The sequence below is a fragment of the Ornithorhynchus anatinus genome, chromosome X3 (assembly GCF_004115215.2).
Source record: "Ornithorhynchus anatinus isolate Pmale09 chromosome X3, mOrnAna1.pri.v4, whole genome shotgun sequence".
Classification (NCBI taxonomy): domain Eukaryota; kingdom Metazoa; phylum Chordata; class Mammalia; order Monotremata; family Ornithorhynchidae; genus Ornithorhynchus; species Ornithorhynchus anatinus.
Window position 1 is genome coordinate 3,343,308 of NC_041751.1, and position 19,042 is coordinate 3,362,349.

The 19,042-nt window shown below is 49.9% G+C and overlaps 1 protein-coding gene across 4 annotated transcripts in view; it reads left to right on the forward strand.

Moving 5' to 3' along the window:
* Positions 1-19,042, forward strand: part of FHOD3 (formin homology 2 domain containing 3) — a 297,727-nt gene that overhangs the window by 173,294 nt on the left and 105,391 nt on the right. For all 4 annotated transcript variants that reach the window (XM_029054069.1, XM_029054068.1, XM_029054071.1 and 1 more), the window contains exons 6-8: positions 3,862-3,956; positions 9,876-9,987; positions 17,912-18,006. In XM_029054069.1, the coding sequence (XP_028909902.1) occupies positions 3,862-3,956; positions 9,876-9,987; positions 17,912-18,006 (302 nt within the window). The remainder of the gene's footprint in view (positions 1-3,861; positions 3,957-9,875; positions 9,988-17,911; positions 18,007-19,042) is intronic.

Sequence of the window (19,042 nt, forward strand, 5' to 3'; positions counted from 1 at the left end):
GCTTTCTTCCGATAACAAAAAGGTGATGCTATTTCCACATGCAAGTGTCGAGTGAGGCGGCCGGTTCGGATTTCTTAGGAAGCCAATCGGGGTTAGCTCTCCGGGGAAATGGCCCCCTGGAATCGAGGGAGCTTGGCACTTTTCAAAGAATACTTGTGAGCTTTTACCCAGCAAACATTCTGAAAGGTCAGCAGGGGCCTCAAAGCCTTGACACCTTGTCTCCCAACCCTCTTACAGATTATGGTTCTGTCTGGAGCCTTGGAACTGGCAGTGTATTAACCTTAATTTTCCTGCGGTAATCAGTGGTGAAAGAACATTTCACTGACAGTGGCCCCTGGGGAAAACTGGGACTGAAGTTATTGTTCAAAACAGACAATTAAGCCGAGCAGAATAATAACCACATAGACCTGCAGGGCTTTATTTTGTGCCGGGAATGTCAGAATTAGAAATCTCTTTTCAGTATTTCCTGTGGGCTTTTGTGCGCGTCGGAAGCTACGGCTCGTCCGCCCCATGCCAGCGGACGAGTTTCAAGTGGGGAGTTGCAATAGGCTGATTAAAATTAGTCCAAGAAAAAGAAGCGCACCGTTGAACTGAAGGGAAAGGGCTGTGTTTTTTGTGACACTAACCCCATACTGGGCACTGGACCAGAGGAGATTTTTTTTTTCTTTAGCCACGATGGCGTTCTAAACGGGTTGGTGTTTGTAACGGCCTGCTGAACTATCAGTTCAGAGAGCAGTGGAAATTTGGAAACTTGTATTTATCCCAAACACACAAATAAGAGATGTGGTGACTCCAAGACTCCGTAGGGAAAGGGAAAGCTTCAAGTCAGTCGTCTCTCAAGTAGCAGAAGCTGTGATGGAGCGGCTTAGGAGCTGGGAATGAATGATGCTTTCCAAGAATCTGTCCCGATTCGAACCATAAAATATGGTGGTACCTATTAAGTACTTAGTAGGTGCCAAGCACTGTGCTAAGTGCTGAGGTAGAGGAAAATTGGACTGGACACGGTCTTTGTCTCAAACGGGGCTCATAGTCTCAACCAAGCAGAGTCAAGAGAAACACATCTTTGGACTTTAAGCTCGTTATGGGCAGGGAATATGCCTGCTAATTCTGTTGGATTGTACTCTCCCAAGTGCTTAGGACAGTGTTCTGCACACAGTAAGCACTCAATAAATACGATCAATTGATCGATGCAATCATCTGCTTGGTCTGACCTCTAGCGGAGCCATCCTAGAAAATGTACGTCAGAGAGCAGTCAGTCAATCAATATAACAGAGTTGGTGACATGCTTGCTGCCCACGAGGAGCTTCCAGTCTAGAGAGGGAGACCCACTGGCTGGATGAGTCTTCCCTTTCCCTTCTCCTTTTTAGAGAAGCAGCGTGGCTCAGTGGAAAGAGCACGGGCTTTGGAGTCAGAGGTCATGGGTTCGAATGCCGGCTCAGCCACTTATCAGCTGTGTGACTTTGGGCAAGTCACTTAACTTCTCGACTTCCTCAGTTACCTCATCTGTAAAATGGGGATGAAGACTGTGAGCCCCACGTGGGACGACCTGATTCCCCTGTGTCTACCCCAGCGCTTAGAACAGTGCTCGGCACGTAGTAAGCGCTTAACGAATGCCAACGTTGTTACCCCCTCCCCCCTTGGAGACATTTGTTCACCCCTGCCCTTGTTTACCAGTACTTTTCTACTGAAAAAACCCCCAAAGCTTTAAAATATGATGTTTGGAAGAAATTAGCATCACACAGTAGCTTTGACCTCTTCCCATTTGGGAAGATGTCAGCATTCAGAGCAGAGGAAAATCTTTAAATTTCTATTCTGAATCCCAAACCTAATCGTGGGCTCTTTTGGACCTTGGCTCATTTTTTATATATATATGGGATCTGTTAAGCACTTACTCCATGCTAGACACTGTACTAAGCACTGGGATAGATACAAGATAATCAGGTTGGACACAGCCCATGTCCCCCATGGGGCTCACAGTCTTTTTACAGGGGAGGTAACTGAGGCACAGAAAAGTGAAGCGGCTTGCCCAAGGTCTCACAGAGAGCCGGGATTAGCTCCCAGGCCCGTGTTCTGCCTCCCGGGCCTGTGTTCTCTCTACTAGGCCATGCTGATTCTCACCACTTTCCTCTAGACTGTCAGCATGCTTTAGGCAGGGAATGTGTCTGTTATAGTTTACTCTCCCAAGAACGTAGTACGGTGCTCTGCACGTAGTAAACACTCAGTAAATACAGTTGACTGACTGAGTCGTTAAAAGACCAAATGGCCCAGATGATTTAGACACGTTCAAAATGGACACATTCACGTTTGGAACTAAACTACATCTGTGGTGGGTGGTTCCTCAAGCCCCCTAGTCTTCTGTCAACCTTGCCCTGGCCGCACTAAAGCTCTTAGCTAAACCACTCCGTGCTAGGTTAGTTTTTGCCCATCAGTCTCCACTTGTCGTGCATTTAAGGCATCCAAACCACGGGTTTCAGGAGTGGTAAGAAGATGAGGGTCAGGCATGATGGGAAGAAGATTCAGTATGATGGCGGTTGGGAGGAGGCTTAGTTAAAAAGGAAAACTACTCGGTCTGGTAACTCCTCCGCCTAAATTACTGACATCCTTGGCTGGAGGGGTGGATGTGAACGGGCAGGGGAATGGTAAAATCCGGGAAGAACGCTTTCCTAAAATGGAATCTACTCTATCCCTACTGCACTTGTGTACGTATCTGTAATCTGTTTATTTCTATTAATGTCTCTCTCCCCTTGTGGTCAAGGAATATATCTCTATTGTTATTTTGTAGTCTCTCAGGCGCTTAGTAAAGTGCTTTGTTCACAGTATGCGCCCAGTAAATACGTTTGAGTGAATGAATCACATGAATTTAGGTAGACCGGAGGACCAGCTTATGATTCCCAATTCCTACCGCATGTGAGATTTCGATCTCCTTTTCTTGGAGCCAGGAGGCTTAAGAGAGCCGGGATGGTACGTTTCTGTTTTGAAAATACGACATCTGCACAATTGGGAAAGGGCTTCAACTCATTCCAGGGAAGAACTCCGGGTCTGTAGATTTTTAAATACAGCTTTGGATATCCCCTTTATGAGCCACTTAATGATATCCTTGGCAGAAAGTTCAGCCTGGGTTTACACAAAAGGTTTTTCACTGTAGACTGAGGTCTCGCTTCTAAATGCTCCGCTTCTAGATGACCCAAAGCAGCTACCCTAAGGACTTAGCTCTATCGGGGTACCCCCACTTCTACCTCCAGAAAAGAGTTGATTATCTGCAGGTAGATGATAGGTGGGGGTCGTATTGATTTTTGAAGAATACGTTCCTGAAAAGGAGACCCTAATCACGTGGATGGAGGTGAAAAGACCTATGGGTGACCTGCCCTTCGTTACTGTGTCCATGAAAAGATGATCTTTTCCAACTGAGGCATCTAGTAAATACCATCATTAGAATTATTATTATTATCCTCTTGTCCGAGAAAGAGCCCATATTCCCAAGGACATCCCAGGGCTGAACTCTTCCTCATCCCAAAGGCTAGGCCAGGTCTAGATGAGTCATCTGAGCCGGAGAGAAGAGGAGGAGGACATCGATCCTCAAAGACGTCACAGCGGATTGGGTGCTTTGCTGGTCTGCAGCGTTTCGGTTTGGACTTGAAACGAATTAACTAGGAACCAGCTGGAGTGGTGAGACTCCATTCCTCAACTTCCGCCTCCCCTTTCTGCTACGTCTTTGCGCAAAGTCATTTTCCCGCAGCACTACTTACAAGGCTTGGTGCGTCGAAAAGTATCTGGTTGATGTGTAAACTGTGGATTCGTGATAACACCAAAGCACAACTCTTTTAACCAGCGACCTTAATGTCTCATTGTCTCTCTGTGTAGCTTTGGGCCAGATTATGCTGTATGTCGACGGAATGAACGGAGTCATAAATCATAATGAAACCATTCAGTGGCTGTACACGCTCATTGGGTCCAAGGTAAGAGACCGCCAAGACTGTGGGCTGCTCACAGTTTTCAGGGCGAACGCATTTTTTACCCTCGGCTAGAACTGCCCCGAATTAAAGCCTAACCGTCTCCTAAAATGTGTCACGGTACAAGGACGTGGGGGTTCTAGGTAGATTTTTAAAGCCTAATGAGTGAACACAGAAGAATAGGGTTCAGGGCAGCCAGTGGACTTTGTTCTTGTCCACACACGCTTCTCTCGACGTTAAATTAAGAGGCAGGGTGACCTAGTGGATAGAGCTCGGACCTGGGAGCCGGAAGGACCTGCCTGCTGATCCCGGCTCCGCCACCTGTTTTCTGTGTGACCTTGGCAAGTCACTTCAGTTCGCTGTCTCTCAATTGCCTCATCTGTAAAATGGGGATTAAGACTGTGAGCCCCACGTAGGACAGGGACTGTGTCCAAACTGATTACTTTATATCTACTTCAGCTCTTAGAGCAGTGCCTGGCACACAGTAAGTGCTTAACAAATACCATTAGAAAAAAATTCATCATCAGCCAGATTCTCTTGCATGTTTCTTGACCATCTTTGAGACCGTAGAGAAGCAGCATGGCCTAGAGAGAGCCCAGGCCTGGGTAGCGGGGAACCTACTGATCAAACAGTGGTATCTGTCGAGCACTTAGTAGTTTGGGCGGAGCACTGCACTAAGCACTTGGGAGAGGACCTGGGTTCTAATCCCTGCTCCGCCACTTACCTCCTGTATTATCTTGAGCAAGTCACTTCACTTCTCTTTGCCTCAGGTCCCTCATCTGCGAAATGAGGATTCAATACCTGTTCTCCTCCTCCTTACTCTGTGAGCCCTGTGTGGGACCTGATTATAATAAGAATAATAATGTGGGTATTTGTTAAGCGCTTACTAGGTGCAGAGCACTGTTCTAAGCGCTGGGGGAGATACAGGGTCATCAGCTTGCCCCATGTGAGATTCACAGTCTTCATCCCCATTTTCCAGATGAGGGAACTGAGGCCCAGAGAAGTGAAGTGACTTGGCCACAGTCACACAGCTGACAAGTGGCAGAGCCGGGATCCGAACCCATGACCTCTGATTCCCAAGCCCGGGCTCTTACCCCTGAGCCACGCTGCTTTTCCTGTGTCTACCCCAGTGCTTCGTACGGAACATAGCGAGCCCTGAACAGATAACACAGTTAAGAGGGGTTGAAGAGGGAGGGCAAGGCGGAGAGAATATTTCCTCAAGCCGTTTCCCTCTAGAATGTAAGCTTATTGTGAACAGGAAATGTGTCTGTTGTACTCTCCCAAGTGCTTAGTACGGTGCTCTGCACGAAGTGCTCAGTAAATACTATTGATGGTGCAGTTCACCTGGGTGATGGAGAGGTAGGTCGGGAGGGAGAGAGAGAGAGAGAGTCAGTGTGTACGTGTGTGTGTGTGTGTGTGCGTGAGCCTGCCTTTAAAAATCAATACGGAACCCACAGTCCCGGGAGGCAAACAGAAAGATTGTCCCTCGGCGAGTTGTCACGCTTAATGTTTGCAGGGCCTGGTGCTGTTTTCGGTATTGCTCCTTGTCCTTCGTTCCTTCCGAAGCTTTCGCCCTTAGAGAGCTGCTCCTTTCTCGATAGGTCACGGTGTCATCCCCAGAGGTCTATCTGAAGGGCTAATTCGTTCTGCTTTCTATGAGGAGCCGGCCCTCAGAAGGCGGCTTTACCTGGAGGGTTATAGTGGTAGACAGAGGCAGCAGCAGCATTTACGGGGCGGTTCACTTGGTTCGGTGCTCTGTACGAGGAGCTCGAGTTACAGAATAACAAAGTAACAAGGAGCCAAACCCAGAACGAGGAGCTGTCTGTCTCATCAATCCATTGTCTTTTAATAGTCGTATTTTCATGTGGTATTTTAATCATCAGAGCAATCAGTGGGATCCCAGCATCATGTGATGTGGAGGATCCGCTGTCTGCTTGCTCTGGGGGAATGTGCCTAGACACCTCTCCTTCCCCTCCTTGTCCCCGCCAAGAATCGAGCAGAAGCAGGACAGGGAATGCGGCTACATTTCTGAGGGCACACGTAGGCCCAGTTGTTCGTGTCAGGTTGAGCAGATGCTTTAGCCTGTGGTAGGTCAGACTAGGATATGAAAGATTCCAGCCTCCTAAATAAGTGCGCTTTCGGGAACAGTTCGCTTCGGGTATTTCCCAAAGAACCTGGGGTTTTTATGAGCCGCTACCCTTCAGTGACTGATTTAGCAATGGAGTGTAATTTAGAGCGATGGAAAATAGCACCGGCCCTTCGGCCACCTGTCAACTTTGGAAGCCAAACTCGCCCCTGGGGCTCCGTTCTCACCTCAGATGCAGCGCACCTCAACTTCGGTCGAGGTCCCGGGTTTCAGACGGACGTTTGGCTGGACCGCGAGAGAGAGAGAGGTACAGCAGTGGGCTTTCGAGACGATGCGTAATTGTGATATTTGTGCAGCGCTATGTGCCCCGACACTGGGGTGGATCCGAGCACATCGGGTTGGACACAGCCCCCGTCCCACATGGGGCTCGTAGTCTCAATTCCCGTTTTACAGATGAGGTAACTGAGGCCCAGAGAAGTGAAGTGACTCTCCTGAGGTCACACAGCAGACAAGAGGCGGAGCTGGGATTAGAACTCAGGTCCTCTGACTCCCGGTGCTTCTCTCACCGCTGCTGCTTCCAGCCCTGGTCAGAGCCGTCCCCCAGAACTGGGTTGTGCCCTGGCTGCCTCTTGGTTCCTGTTCTTTAAAGGGAGATTATCAGCCCCATTATTTCACACTCTTGTTGAGGAGAGCCTCTCCTATTCTCCCTCCCAAACCAAAAGAGGATGAACACTCCCTCTCCGCCTCCCAGATTTTCCTCTCCGTTCAGACAAAACCAGACTGGACAGGAAATTACGCATTCACATGGGGAAAAGGCCAGGGAGGGGACGAAAAGGGCCGAATTACGCTTTGTACTGCTTTATTGAAGAACGACTCATGCTTTTGAGGTTGTTGGAAACATTCACAGCTATTGAAACGCTTAATGATAACCCACGGTGTTCACTGATGATTGTAAAAGCTTCTGAGAACAAGGGATGACGAAGGCTAATTAAAGTTCAGAATGGATCCTAGCTTGTTATCGTTTTCCAAGTCATCGACCATTCGGGCCGATGGCGAAGGTAACTCTGGGGAACGGGGTTCTGAGTGGACTCAGAGGACCTAGGGGTACTGTCCCCAGCCTGGAATATCCGTCGCTTTCTCCTTCCTTGACGACGCTGTCCACGGTTTTATTCTCCATCTGCCCACTGGAGGTTTGTTGGGTTTTTTTTAATGGTATTTATTAAGCACTTACTATAGGCCAGGCATGTACTAGGCACGGGGGTGGATACAAGCTAGTCACGTTGGACGCAGTCCGGGTCCCACATGAGGCTCGCAGCTCTAATCCCCGTTTTACAGGTGAGGTAACTGAGGCACAAAGAAGTGAAGCGGTTTGCCCAAGGTCACCCAGCAGACAAGTGGTGGAGCCAGGAGTAGGACATGGGTCCCTCTGACTTCCAGGCCTGTGCTTAATCCGCTGGCCACTCAGCTTCTCAGGATTTGCTGTAGAACTTATATAAATGGAAAAGCATGGGTAAAATGGGTCCAAGAAGGGGGAGAGGGGAGCTGGAGAAGTCTGCTGAAACCGAAGACGGCTTTAATGTCTCTCATCTGAAGAAGAGTCAATGCTAATTCTGGCTCAAAGTCACTTTTCTCCAAAGGTAGACGACAGAAAGAGTCAGTTGGTCGACCAGTGGTATTTACTGAGGGTTGTTGTGTTCTCAGAGACCTTCTTATCGAAGTCAATCAATTGTATTTATTGAGCGCTTACTGTGCGCACTGTACTAAGCACTTGGGAGAGTGCTCGGTACAATAAACAGACACATACCCTGCCCACGGCAAGCTCACAGTCTAGAGGGGGAGACAGACATTAATATAAATAAATGAAGGAATGAGAGATCAAAGGGACACATTGAAAAATGGGCCTCGTCCCACAGTTGTTGAAGCAAGTTTTGTGGGTCCCCATCTTCCCTGGGAGTCCATCACTAGTTCCGAAGCACCCCGAAAGAGGAGTCACTCTAATCCATAAAAGCGGTGAGTACATCGGGGGTAATTAGGCTACTTACTTAAGGACCAGTTGAAGGTCTGTCTCCTTCATCTTTTCCAAAGCAGATCACATATGTTCCAACACAGCATGAGGTTTATAACCCAAGGACGGGACGGAATCTTTCCACGCTCAGCATTTCCGAACAATCACATCTGGCAGACTCCCTCCATTTTCAAAACCGTCCTAAAATCACATCTCCTCCCAGAAATCTTCCTTGACTGATCCCTCATCTCTCTTCTCCCCCTGCACCCTCACCTATGCCCTTGCTTCTTTACCCCCTAAGGATTTGGTACTCGCCCCCACCCTCCCATCAAGCACTCAGTACGGTGCTCGGCGCGTAGTAGGTGCCGATAAATAAATACCATTGACGATGATATGAATGCCCGCCTCCCCCTCTAGACGGTAAGCGCCTCGTGGGCAGGGGATGTGTCTACCAACTCTGTTGTACACTCCTAAGTGCTTAGTACAGTGTTCTGCCCACAGTAATCGGTCAATAAATGCAATTGATTAATGGCTCATGTACATATCTTTAATCTCTGCTGCTTCCTCCTACTTGTAATTTATTTTAGCATCCGTCTCCACCCGCACAATGTAAGCTCTTGGAGAGCAGAGTTTGTCTGCTGATGGTATTGTATTCTCCCGTGCTCTGAGCAGAGTAAGGGATCGATAGATACCATCGATTGATTAATTTAATGCAGATTCCGTCCGGCCTAGTGGAAAGAACAAGGGTCTGGGAGTCCGAAGGTACTGGGTTCTAATCCCAGACCTGCTCCTTGTCTGTTGTGTGGCCTTGGGCAAATCACTTCACTTCTCTGTGTCTTATTTTCCTCAACTGTAAAATGGGTACTAAGGCTGGAGACCCGTAAGGGACAGGGACTGTGGTTCAAGCTGAGTATTTTGCCTCAACCCAGGGCTTAGTACAGCGCCTGGCACGTGGTAAGCACTCAACAAATTCCATTTAAAAGAAAAAAAGATTCCAAGACTGTCGCACACTTGGCGCTGTTTCACTTCTTCCTGCAGGTCATCGCTGAAAGAGAGAAACTATGGATCATAAGTCCGGCTTTACCCCCCATCGGTCAGCCAATCCTATTTATTGAGCACTTACTATATGCGGAGCACTGTACTAAGCGCTCGGGCGAGTACAATACAAAAGAACTAGCAGAGGCATTCCCTGCCTATAACCATCTTACAGTCCAGAAAAGGAGACAGACCGTATTATGAATATCCGTGCTAGGGGATCAAAGCATGCCTCAGTGGATAGAGCTCGGGCCCGGGAATCGGAAGGACCTGGCTTTTAATCCTGGCTCTGCCACTTGTCAGCTGTGTGGCCTTGGGCAAGTCGCTTCACTTCTCTGAGCCTCAGTTCCTCACCTGTAAAATGGGGATTAAGACCGTGAGCGCCATGTGGTACGGGGACTGCGTCCAACCTGATGATCTTGTATCTATCCCAGTGCTTAGATCAGCACTTGGTACATAGTACGCACCTAAATGCCACGTTAAATAAAAAAAAAAAGATCCCAGATCTGAAGTAGGAGAACGGACCTGTGTTGTGGGAAGTAAAGGAGGATGACGTTCCTTTGGGAATCTTTGTGGGACACGGTCTCTGACTAAGCGAGACATCGCCCCAGTTGAGTCGTCAGCCTGGGCTTCAGCATGCCGACGGGCTTGTGGCGAGCTATTCTGGCACTGGCAGTGCCCCTCTGTCGTTCACATGGTTCACGGGTTACAGCCGCCACTACCCGGGTCGCCCCCGCTGGGGTCCGGGGCCGGGCCCCGCGGCTGCCGCCGTGACGAGCTGGGTTTTCTCCCTCCCCAGTTCCGCCTGGTGGTGAAGACGGCCCTGAAACTGCTGCTGGTGTTCGTGGAGTACAGCGAATCCAACGCCCCGCTCTTAACTCAGGCCGTCGCCTCGGTCGACGCGAAAAGAGGTGAGTCGCTCCTGGGAGGCTCTACTTTTCTTCCTGGGGCAGAACGCTTTCCGAGCATCGATGGACCGGGGAAGGCCGGTGGTGATCGGCCGCCTCGCCGGTCGGCCGGATTTATCGAGTACTTACCGTGTGCAGAACGCTGTACTAAGTGCTCGGGAGGGTTCGATAGGACAGCGTTACGGATACGTTCCCTGCCCACGACGAGTTTTAGAGGTAGCTGGGTATGTATTCTGGGTTTGATGGGAGAGTGAACTGAGTAGATCCTCAGGATGTAGCTTTTAGAACTGAATTTTATATGGATCTTTGCTGGAGAGAGCTGGATGCAAAAAAAAAAAAAAAAAAATTAAAGCACAAAAACAGTGGAGTTTGCGATGTGTTTTCAGCTGACCCTGGATTGTGTGTGCCCCGGGAATTCATCTGGGAAGAAGCGTTTGAGGTTCTGGGCCGCAGAATGCTGTAAAATGCAGCTGGCGCAGAGCATAATAATTGTGGTACTTGTCAAGTGTTTACTGTGTGAACTAAGCACTGAGGTAGGTGCAAGATAAATCAGGTTGGACTGATTTGCTGACCCACAGACTAAATCAGTGGGAGGAGGCTTTAATCCTCATTTTACAGATGAGGAAACTGGGGCCCAGAAAAAGTCACACAACAGACGAGTGGCAGAGCTGGGATTAGAAGCCGGGCCCTCTGACTCGCAATTCTGTGCCCCTTCCCTTAGGCCAGATCATTCGTTCATTCGACTGTGTTTACCGATCACTTCTTATGTGCAGAGCACTGTACTAAGCGCTATTCCGGTGCTGTGCACACAGTAAGCGCTCAGTAAATATGATTGAATGAAAGTATAACAATATAACGGACACATTCCCTGCCCACAATGAGCAAAAAAGCAGTGAGTCTTCTCGCTTATCTTTAGACCAATAAAGTAGGAATAATGTGTGGTTATTGTCGATGTTGCAGTAACATCTGGTAATAGGAAAGGCGTTATTCTGAGTGCCCATTTAACACTGCGTGGTTCAAGGGAAAATTTTTTAACAAGGAATTCGCAGGTGTCGATCTGGATTTTCCTGCTGCATAGGGTCAGCCGGGCCCACGTAAGAGGACGGAAGCATGCCGTAATAGGAATAATAACAATGATGGTATTTGTTAAGCGCTTACTGTGTGCCAGGCACCGTACTGAGCGCTAGAGTAGATGCAAGCAAATCAAGTTGGGCACAGTCCCTGTCTCAAGTGGGGCTCCCAGTCTCCATCCCTATCTGACAGATGAGGTAACTGAGACCCAGAGAAGTGAAGTGACTTGCCCAAGGTCACACAGCAGACAACTGGTGGGGCCAGGATTAGACCTCGTGACCCTTTGACTCCCAGGCCTGTGTTCTATCAACTACACCGTGCTGCTTCTCCGAGAGCTGCCCTATCCATGGGCAGCTGTGCCCTCGGGCACCAACTGTGTCCGGGTGCCATTTCAGGGGTCCTGGTCCCTTGCCCAGCCCCTGGCTCGGACTTTCGGGTGGGGATCTGGCTGGGGTGGTTTCTCATTCCTGAGGGGATGGGGAAAAGAGGGGTTCATGGGGGGGGGGGGGGGGCAGGTCAAGAGAACTATGTCCAACTTCTGGTCTGCCCCTCCACCCAGGATGCTTCAATGCCCCGGCACGCCTGGGTTCCCGAGTGCCACAAGGCTTAGGATTTCCAGGTGATGCACCTCCTAGTAACGCCACTGTACCCCCTAGCAACGCCGCCGCACCCCCCCCAGCAATGTTGCTGTATCCCGGTGCCATTGCTGTGCCCCCTAGCAACATCACTGCACCCACCGCCCCCCAGAGTAACACCTCCGTACTCCCCGACAACATCTGCACGCCCGTAGCAACACCCCTCCACCGGTTGTAGTGCCAGGAAGTGCAGATGAACAAAGGATCCCGGGCCGATCCTGGTTTTCCGCTCAGTGCAGGCACGAGCCCGCACCGCGGAAACCATCAGGAAGGAAGGACAAAGTAGCTCCGATTCTCCTTGAGAATCCTGGAGAACGACCGTTAGTGCTCTCGAGGTCTGCCCGGGGGAGGCTCAGGCTCAGCAAGAGCAGAGCAAAGACTGCTTTTTTTTCTTTTCCGCAGAAATACACCCAGAGCAGTCAAAGACACGCTATGTTGATTTGAAATGCTCCTCGCCTCGGGACAGTTTGGAGCCCACTGATGGTTACTGTGGTCTTGGGCAAAAGGGAAATGCAGACAAAACCGCGCCACGCGGAATGAGCCTTCACTTTTTCGGAACTTCTCCGAGCAGCTCGGGTCCGGCTGAAACGAAACAAATGATGGGGATTAAGGAGTCGGGTGGAAAGCGACGGCAGAGAAATAGCAAGTGAGGGTACATAGGCGCAAAAGCCAGAGAGCTCCTAGCCCGTGCCTTTCCGTCCTCGGTGTGTTGAAAAGATGCAAACGGCAGTAAATCCTTGAAATGGGGCAATATGCGAAGGAATACTTTAAACCGTTCGACGTGAGGTGGGTTTTCTGTTTTGAATTACGGCTCGTAAACTTTGCTCTACTGTGCAGACGGACTGTAGTTGTTCCGCACGTGTCAGTGTGAGAGCCGTGATTTATTTTTACAGCCATTTGTAGTATTTCCTCAACACACCAAACTTATGTAGATTCTCAGAGGGGTTCAAATCACCAGCTGCTCACATGGTAGTGAGCCCCTGGTGAAAAAACAACCACCATCCATGAGTTGGAGCATCTCGCTTTTCCCCCCGGGGAATAGCTTCGGGCCTTCATTTCAGAGGGAGCCGGCAATTAAAGCGTAAAAGTTCTGAAGTCAAGATTCTGTGGTAGCGAGAGGGCTAGGAGACCTGTTGTTTGGTTTTTTTATGGTACTTCTTAAGCACTTACTATGTGCCAGGCACTGTACTAAGTGCTGGGGTAGGAAAGCATCATCATCATAATAATAATGTTGGTATTTGTTAAGCGCTTACTATGTGCAGAGCACTGTTCTGGGCGCTGGGGTAGACACAGGGGAATCGGGTTGTCCCACGTGGGGCTCACGGTCTTCATCCCCATTTTACAGATGAGGGAACCGAGAGAAGTGAAGTGACTTGCCCACAGTCACGCAGCTGACAAGTGGCCGAGCCGGGATTGGAACCCATGACCTCTGACTCCAAAGCCCGGGCTCTTTCCACTGAGCCACGCTGCTGGACACAGTACCTGTCCCACGTGGGACTCAGAGTCTTAATCCCCATTTTACAGATGAAGTAACTGAGACACGGATGAGTTAAGTGATTTACCCAAGGTCACCCAGCAGGCAAGCGGTGGAGCCGGGATTAGAACCCAGATCCTCCGACTCCCTGGCCCGTGCTCTTTCCGTTAGGCCGCGCTGCTTCTCGCAGTTCTCACAGCAGAGGCACCGGAGTTTCCTTGCTCCCTTGCGATCTTTACTGCTGCCGCCTTGGGAATGGAAATGTTTTTAAAAGGTTTCTGGGAAAACCCCGTCTCTTGGGTTGACCAGAAAGCACAGTTTTCAAGGGGGCTAGGGAAAGGAGGAGAAGAAGGAGCTCGGCGCATAATTGCATTACAGAGAAGCGGTGTGGCCTGGCGGAAAGAGCGCGGGTCTGGAAGGCAGAGGACCTGGGTTGTATCGTTCGTTGAACACTTCCTATGTGCCCGGCACTGTACTAAGCGCTGAGACGGATACTTGCAAACCTGGTGGGACCCAGTCCCTGACCCACCTGTGAGGCTCACAGTCTCAGATGAGGTAACTGAGGCTCAGAGAGGTGAAGTGACTTGCCCAAGGCCACACAGCAGACGGTGGAGGCGGAATCAGAACCCGTGACCTACCTACGCCCAGGTCGAGTTCTACCCACTACACCGTGCTGCTCCCCTTACCCCTTTCCCCGGTTCTAATCCTAGCCCTGCCGAATGCTAAGCTGCGTGACCTTGGGCAAGTCGGTCAATTTCTCTGTGCCTCAGTTTCCTCAACCTGTAAGAACGGGGATTCAACACGTGTAGTGCCCCTTACTTAAACTCTGTCCAACTTGATGAACTTTCATCTACCCCAGCGGTTACAACAGTGCTTGACGTAGTGAGTACTTAACAGATACCATTAAAAAACACACACACGGACACACTCACTGACTCATAAGTGAACGCACTGAGGACCAGGGACAGAGAATATCAGGGAATGTACCCAAGCGAAAGATCACACGAGCTACTGTTTCACAGCCCCCGCTTTGTCCTCCTCGGTCGCCAGAGTGTCACGATTTCCTCTTCCCCGGGCTGGGCGCAGGCAGTGGGACTTTGTTTTGGAATCTCCCAGCTTCCCCAGCCTTCCCAAGCAATCGGAAAAACTCGGAATCTCGGCCCCAGAGCAGGCGGCATGAATTACTGGGGGAGTTTCGTCGTAAATCCAGGGCCTGCCTAATTAAGTTCAGCACCGCTTTTGAAGAAGTCCTATTTTTCATTCCAGCGCCAGGCGATGAGCTATGACATAATTTCCGAACATGTGTACCACACATGATTAACAGAAAAAAAGCTAATCGTTCAGCCGTCCGTCCCGGCGATCGCATCTAGCGGTTTTGGCGCCCTCGGGCCGCCCATCTGCGCACCGGAGCTCAGAGCTCCGGGAGCGGAATCGGATGACGCGGTCCGACCTTCTCGGGGCGTGAACTGCGACCCGGGCGTGGCCGACTCCGGAGCAGGGCCACGACAAAGGAGCGAGGCGTGGGGGCAGATCAACCGGCGGAGGGAACGGGACGGGGTGAGAGTCGCCGTCAATCGATCTGTCCTGTTTATTGAGCGCTTACTGCTACTACTAATGTTGGTGTTTGTTAAGCGTTTACTCTGTGCCGAGCACTGATCTAAGCGCTGGGAGGAGATGCAGGGTAATCCGGTGGTCCCACGTGAGGCTCACAGTCTTAATCCCTCATTTTACAGATGAGGGAACCGAGGCACAGAGAAGTGAAGTGACTTGCCCAAAGTCACTCAGCTGACAGGAGGCAGAGCCGGGATTCGAACCCATCCCAAGCCTGTGCTCTTTCCACTGAGCCACACTGCTTACTGTGTGCAGAGCACAGTGTCAAGCGTTTGGGAGAGGACAGTACAATAACGGAAACATTCCCTGCCCGCAACGAGCTTAGAATGTAGAGTCTACTTGGTAGACGTGATCCCTGCCCACATCGAGCTTACGTCCTCGTTAGGGGCAGGGAACGCGTCTGCTAAGTCTGTTTTACTCTACTGTCCCGAGCGTTTAGTCCAGTGTTCCGCATACAGTAAGTGCTCAACAGATACCGGTGATCGATTGCATATTTTACCCGCGCTCTAAAAGTGTCAGGGGGGCACGGGGAGGAGTGAGGAGACATGAGGGATTGAATCTTTGTTTGGAAACCGACTTTTAACCTAAACCCTTCTCACCATCGACCTTTGGCTCCCGCCTTCCCTCCTACCTGGAAGAGCCCCCCACTTCACATCGGACCCCGTTCTCTCCGTCTTCAAAGTTCTTCCGAAATCACATCTCCTCCAGGAAGCCTTCCCAGCGTAATCCCTCGTCTCCCTTTTCCCCCCTCCCACTTGCTTGAACGCCGTGGCTTCTCCTCTGCACGTGAATCTTCACCCCCAAATCACTTAGGTCCTCACCCCTTCTTTCCCCCATACCACTCTTGAACATATCTTTAAACTCTGTTTCTTCTTCTGACTTGTAATTTAATTTATGAGAAGCGGCGTGGTTCAGCGGAAAGAGTCCGGGCTTGGGAGTCAGAGGTCACGGGCTCGAATCCCGGCTGGGCCATTTGTCAGCTGTGTGACTGAGGGCAAGTCGCTTCTCTGGGCCTCAGTGACCTCATCTGTTAAATGGGGATTAACTGTGAGCCTCATGTGGGACAACCTGATTACCCTGTATCTCCCTCAGCGCTTAGAACAGTGCTCTGCACATAGTAAGCGCTTAACAAATGCCAACATTATAATTATTATTATTTAGTCTAGGCAGAGTAGTGTTTAGATTCTAAACTCCTCGAAAGCAGGGATCGTATCTACTAATTCTAATTACTCTCCCAAGCGGTTAGGGTGGCGTTCTGTACAGAGCTAAGTGCTCAGTAAATACTATTGACCGATCGATCATCCAGGTTGCAGGCCACCTGGCGTGGCTTGTATTTGGGATTTGAAATGTTTTTACATCCAGCTGCTGGGGGTTTCAGACGAAGGCCGAGAGCCAGATTTGCCTAGTGCACAGAGCACAGGTCTTGGGAGTCAGAAGGACCTGGGTTCTAATCTTGGCGCCACCTCGGGTCTGCTGTGTGATCTTGGGCAAATCACTCCTCTGGGCCTCAGTTTCTTCATCTGTAAAATGGGGGTGAAGACGATGAGCATTATGTGGGACGTGGACTGGGTCCAACCTGGCTATCTCGTATCCACCCCGGGGCTTAGTTCAGAGTCTGGCTCATAGTAAACACTTAACAAATACCATTAAAAAACCAAAAAGGCCTTTTGGGAACACCTTGCCGAGTTTGGCCCGACTTATAACTCATTTCAGAGGCAGGAGAAGGGAAAATATTCCTTGTAGAGGGGAGGGCTAATTCTCTCACCTGCCCAGATCTCACAATGTGGTCTTGGGTAAATATTTACTTTCAAAGAATGTCTCCCCACTTCAGTACCATTTTTGTTTGAGGGAGGAATTTCACCGGAAAGAAAACTGGAAGGAAATTAGATGTATCTGGAGTTAGACCAAACATTTGCAGCAGACCGGTGTTTTCCGATAACCTGGGCATCCCTTCCGATCTGGGGCTATTTGTCTGGGAAAAGACACCTCCCCTCCCTTTCCCATCATGAAAGTTACTCTTGAGGATTTGGGAAATCATGGTTTCTTGCCGTGGAAACAGCCGGGGTCCTCCAAATTCTGTCCCCTTGCTGCAGCGTGGGTTCCAAGAAAAGGGAATGATGGGCTGAATGAGAGAAGTCACGTTTCCGGAACTGCCAGGTCTGGGAGTGGTGTTAAAATGTGGCGAAATCTCTGCACAGCAGTTTTATCGAGTGTTTCCTTGATGCTTCCACCCTCAGGGAGATAGCTGAGGGGTCTCGGAGAGTGTTTGCCAGGGCTGGGAGCAATGGGTCTCATCTGGCCCTCCTTCCCTTTTTCAAGGACGAACACTAGTGTAGTGGATAGAGCTCAGGTCATGGGTCCTAATCCCGGCTCAGCCACTTGTCTGCTCTGTGACCTTAGGCGAGTCACTTCTCTGTACCTCAGTTACTCAACTTTAAAACGGGGATTAAAACTATGAACCCCCCCCCCCCGCCCCCCCATGGGACAGCCTGATTACCTTGTGTCTACCCCAGCAGTTAGAACAATGCTCGGCACATAGTAAGTGCTTAACAAATACCATAATTATTATAATTATTATTATTACAGTGCCTGGCACATAGGAAGTGCTTAGCGAGTTGTTACTATCATTTCTAGGGTTAACACACTGACTTTTTATGTCTACCTCCCCCATTAGAATTTAAACTCCTTGTGGACGGGGAAGGCATCCTTTGTTTCGGACTTTCGAGAAGCGTAGTCCAATGAATTGCATCCAGCGAACGCTCGGGAACCGATAATTAGCAGAGCTACTATGAAAAGAGGCCCCCAGTGAGTCAGAGACAGACTACAAAGGCAGGAATCGACTCACGAACCTGGTATGGTCGTTCTCAAGTTCTAAGGCGGAGGAGATGAGAAAGATGTGGAAATGTGACACCCAGAACGCACCAGACTCTGGGCAGATATCAATTTGATGACCTCCTTTAGGGTGTCATTTTGCAGTTTGCCTTTTGACCCCTCCGTTCCTGTCGTAGGGACCTGCTTACCGCCTCTGATGCTGAAATGCTCTGGCTGCGGTGACTCCGGTTAAGTTGCCGTGGCCAAGGGGTTGGGATTTTTCCCAACCGAATGGACCTTCTGATGTTTTCTGTCTTTCTCCCAGGTGCCAAACCATGGTCCAATGTCATGGAGATCCTAGAGGAGAAGGATGGTGTTGACACAGAACTGCTGGTGTATGCAATGACATTGGTGAATAAGGTTGGTTTCTGCATGGGATGGAAATTCACTGATGGGTAGGGGATCCTATCTGCTTACTCCGTTGACCTCTCCCAAGTGCTTATTGCAGTGCTCTGCACGGAGTAAGCACTTAATGAATACCACCGATTGTTTTTATTTCACCTGCCCTTCTTTCCCCTCTAAGCTCGCAGTGGGCAGGGAACGCAGCTACTAACTCTGTTGTACTGTACTCTCCCAAGCACTGAAGTGCTCTGCACACAGTCAGCGCTCAATAAGTGCAACTGATCGATGGCTTATTCCCTCTCAAACTGAATGCCAATGGGGATATTTCTAATGCTACCTGATTAGATGATACTTGAAAAGGATTTTACAGTCCTCAAAAGCAGGCACTCCACCGAATTCAGTTATCATTACGTGTGAACCTAAGGGTGGGGAAATTTGGTGATGTACTAATAAGGTCTTGTGGGGGACCAAACCTTCAAACCAAAAGAACATAAAGTTTCCACAGTAGGGACTGTGACTTGCTGTAGTTGACTTTTTATAATCTACATTTTGTACAGCACGTAGCCCTTCGGGTGCTGATTGAGGGTTTTGCAGAGCAGAGATGGAGCCGGAACTCCTGTGTCATCAGCACCTCAGAAATCAGGCTCCCAGCACCCCCCTACCCGACCCCCTCTTCCTTGCCCGAGGTCCCCCAGCTGACAAGCGGCGGAGCCGGGATTAGAACCCAGGTATTTCTGATTCCCGGGCCCGGGATCTATCCGCTAGGCTACGCTGCTTCTCTCATTGGATTTTATGCCATTTTTGACTGCACCAGCTACTTCCTCCTCCAAAGCCTTTTTGTCCTTGCCAAAGGGGTGCAGTTTTATAGATTACAAGGTGAATCTGAAAACCCAGATGTTTGGACACACGGTTGCATGTGCAGAATCCTCAAAAACATCCCCAGCGAAGCCCTCATTTTCCCTACTCCCTCTGACTTCGACATCGCCCTTGCACAGGGATTTGTACCCTTGATTCATACCACCTTCAGCGCCTTAGTACTGATGTATATGATCAA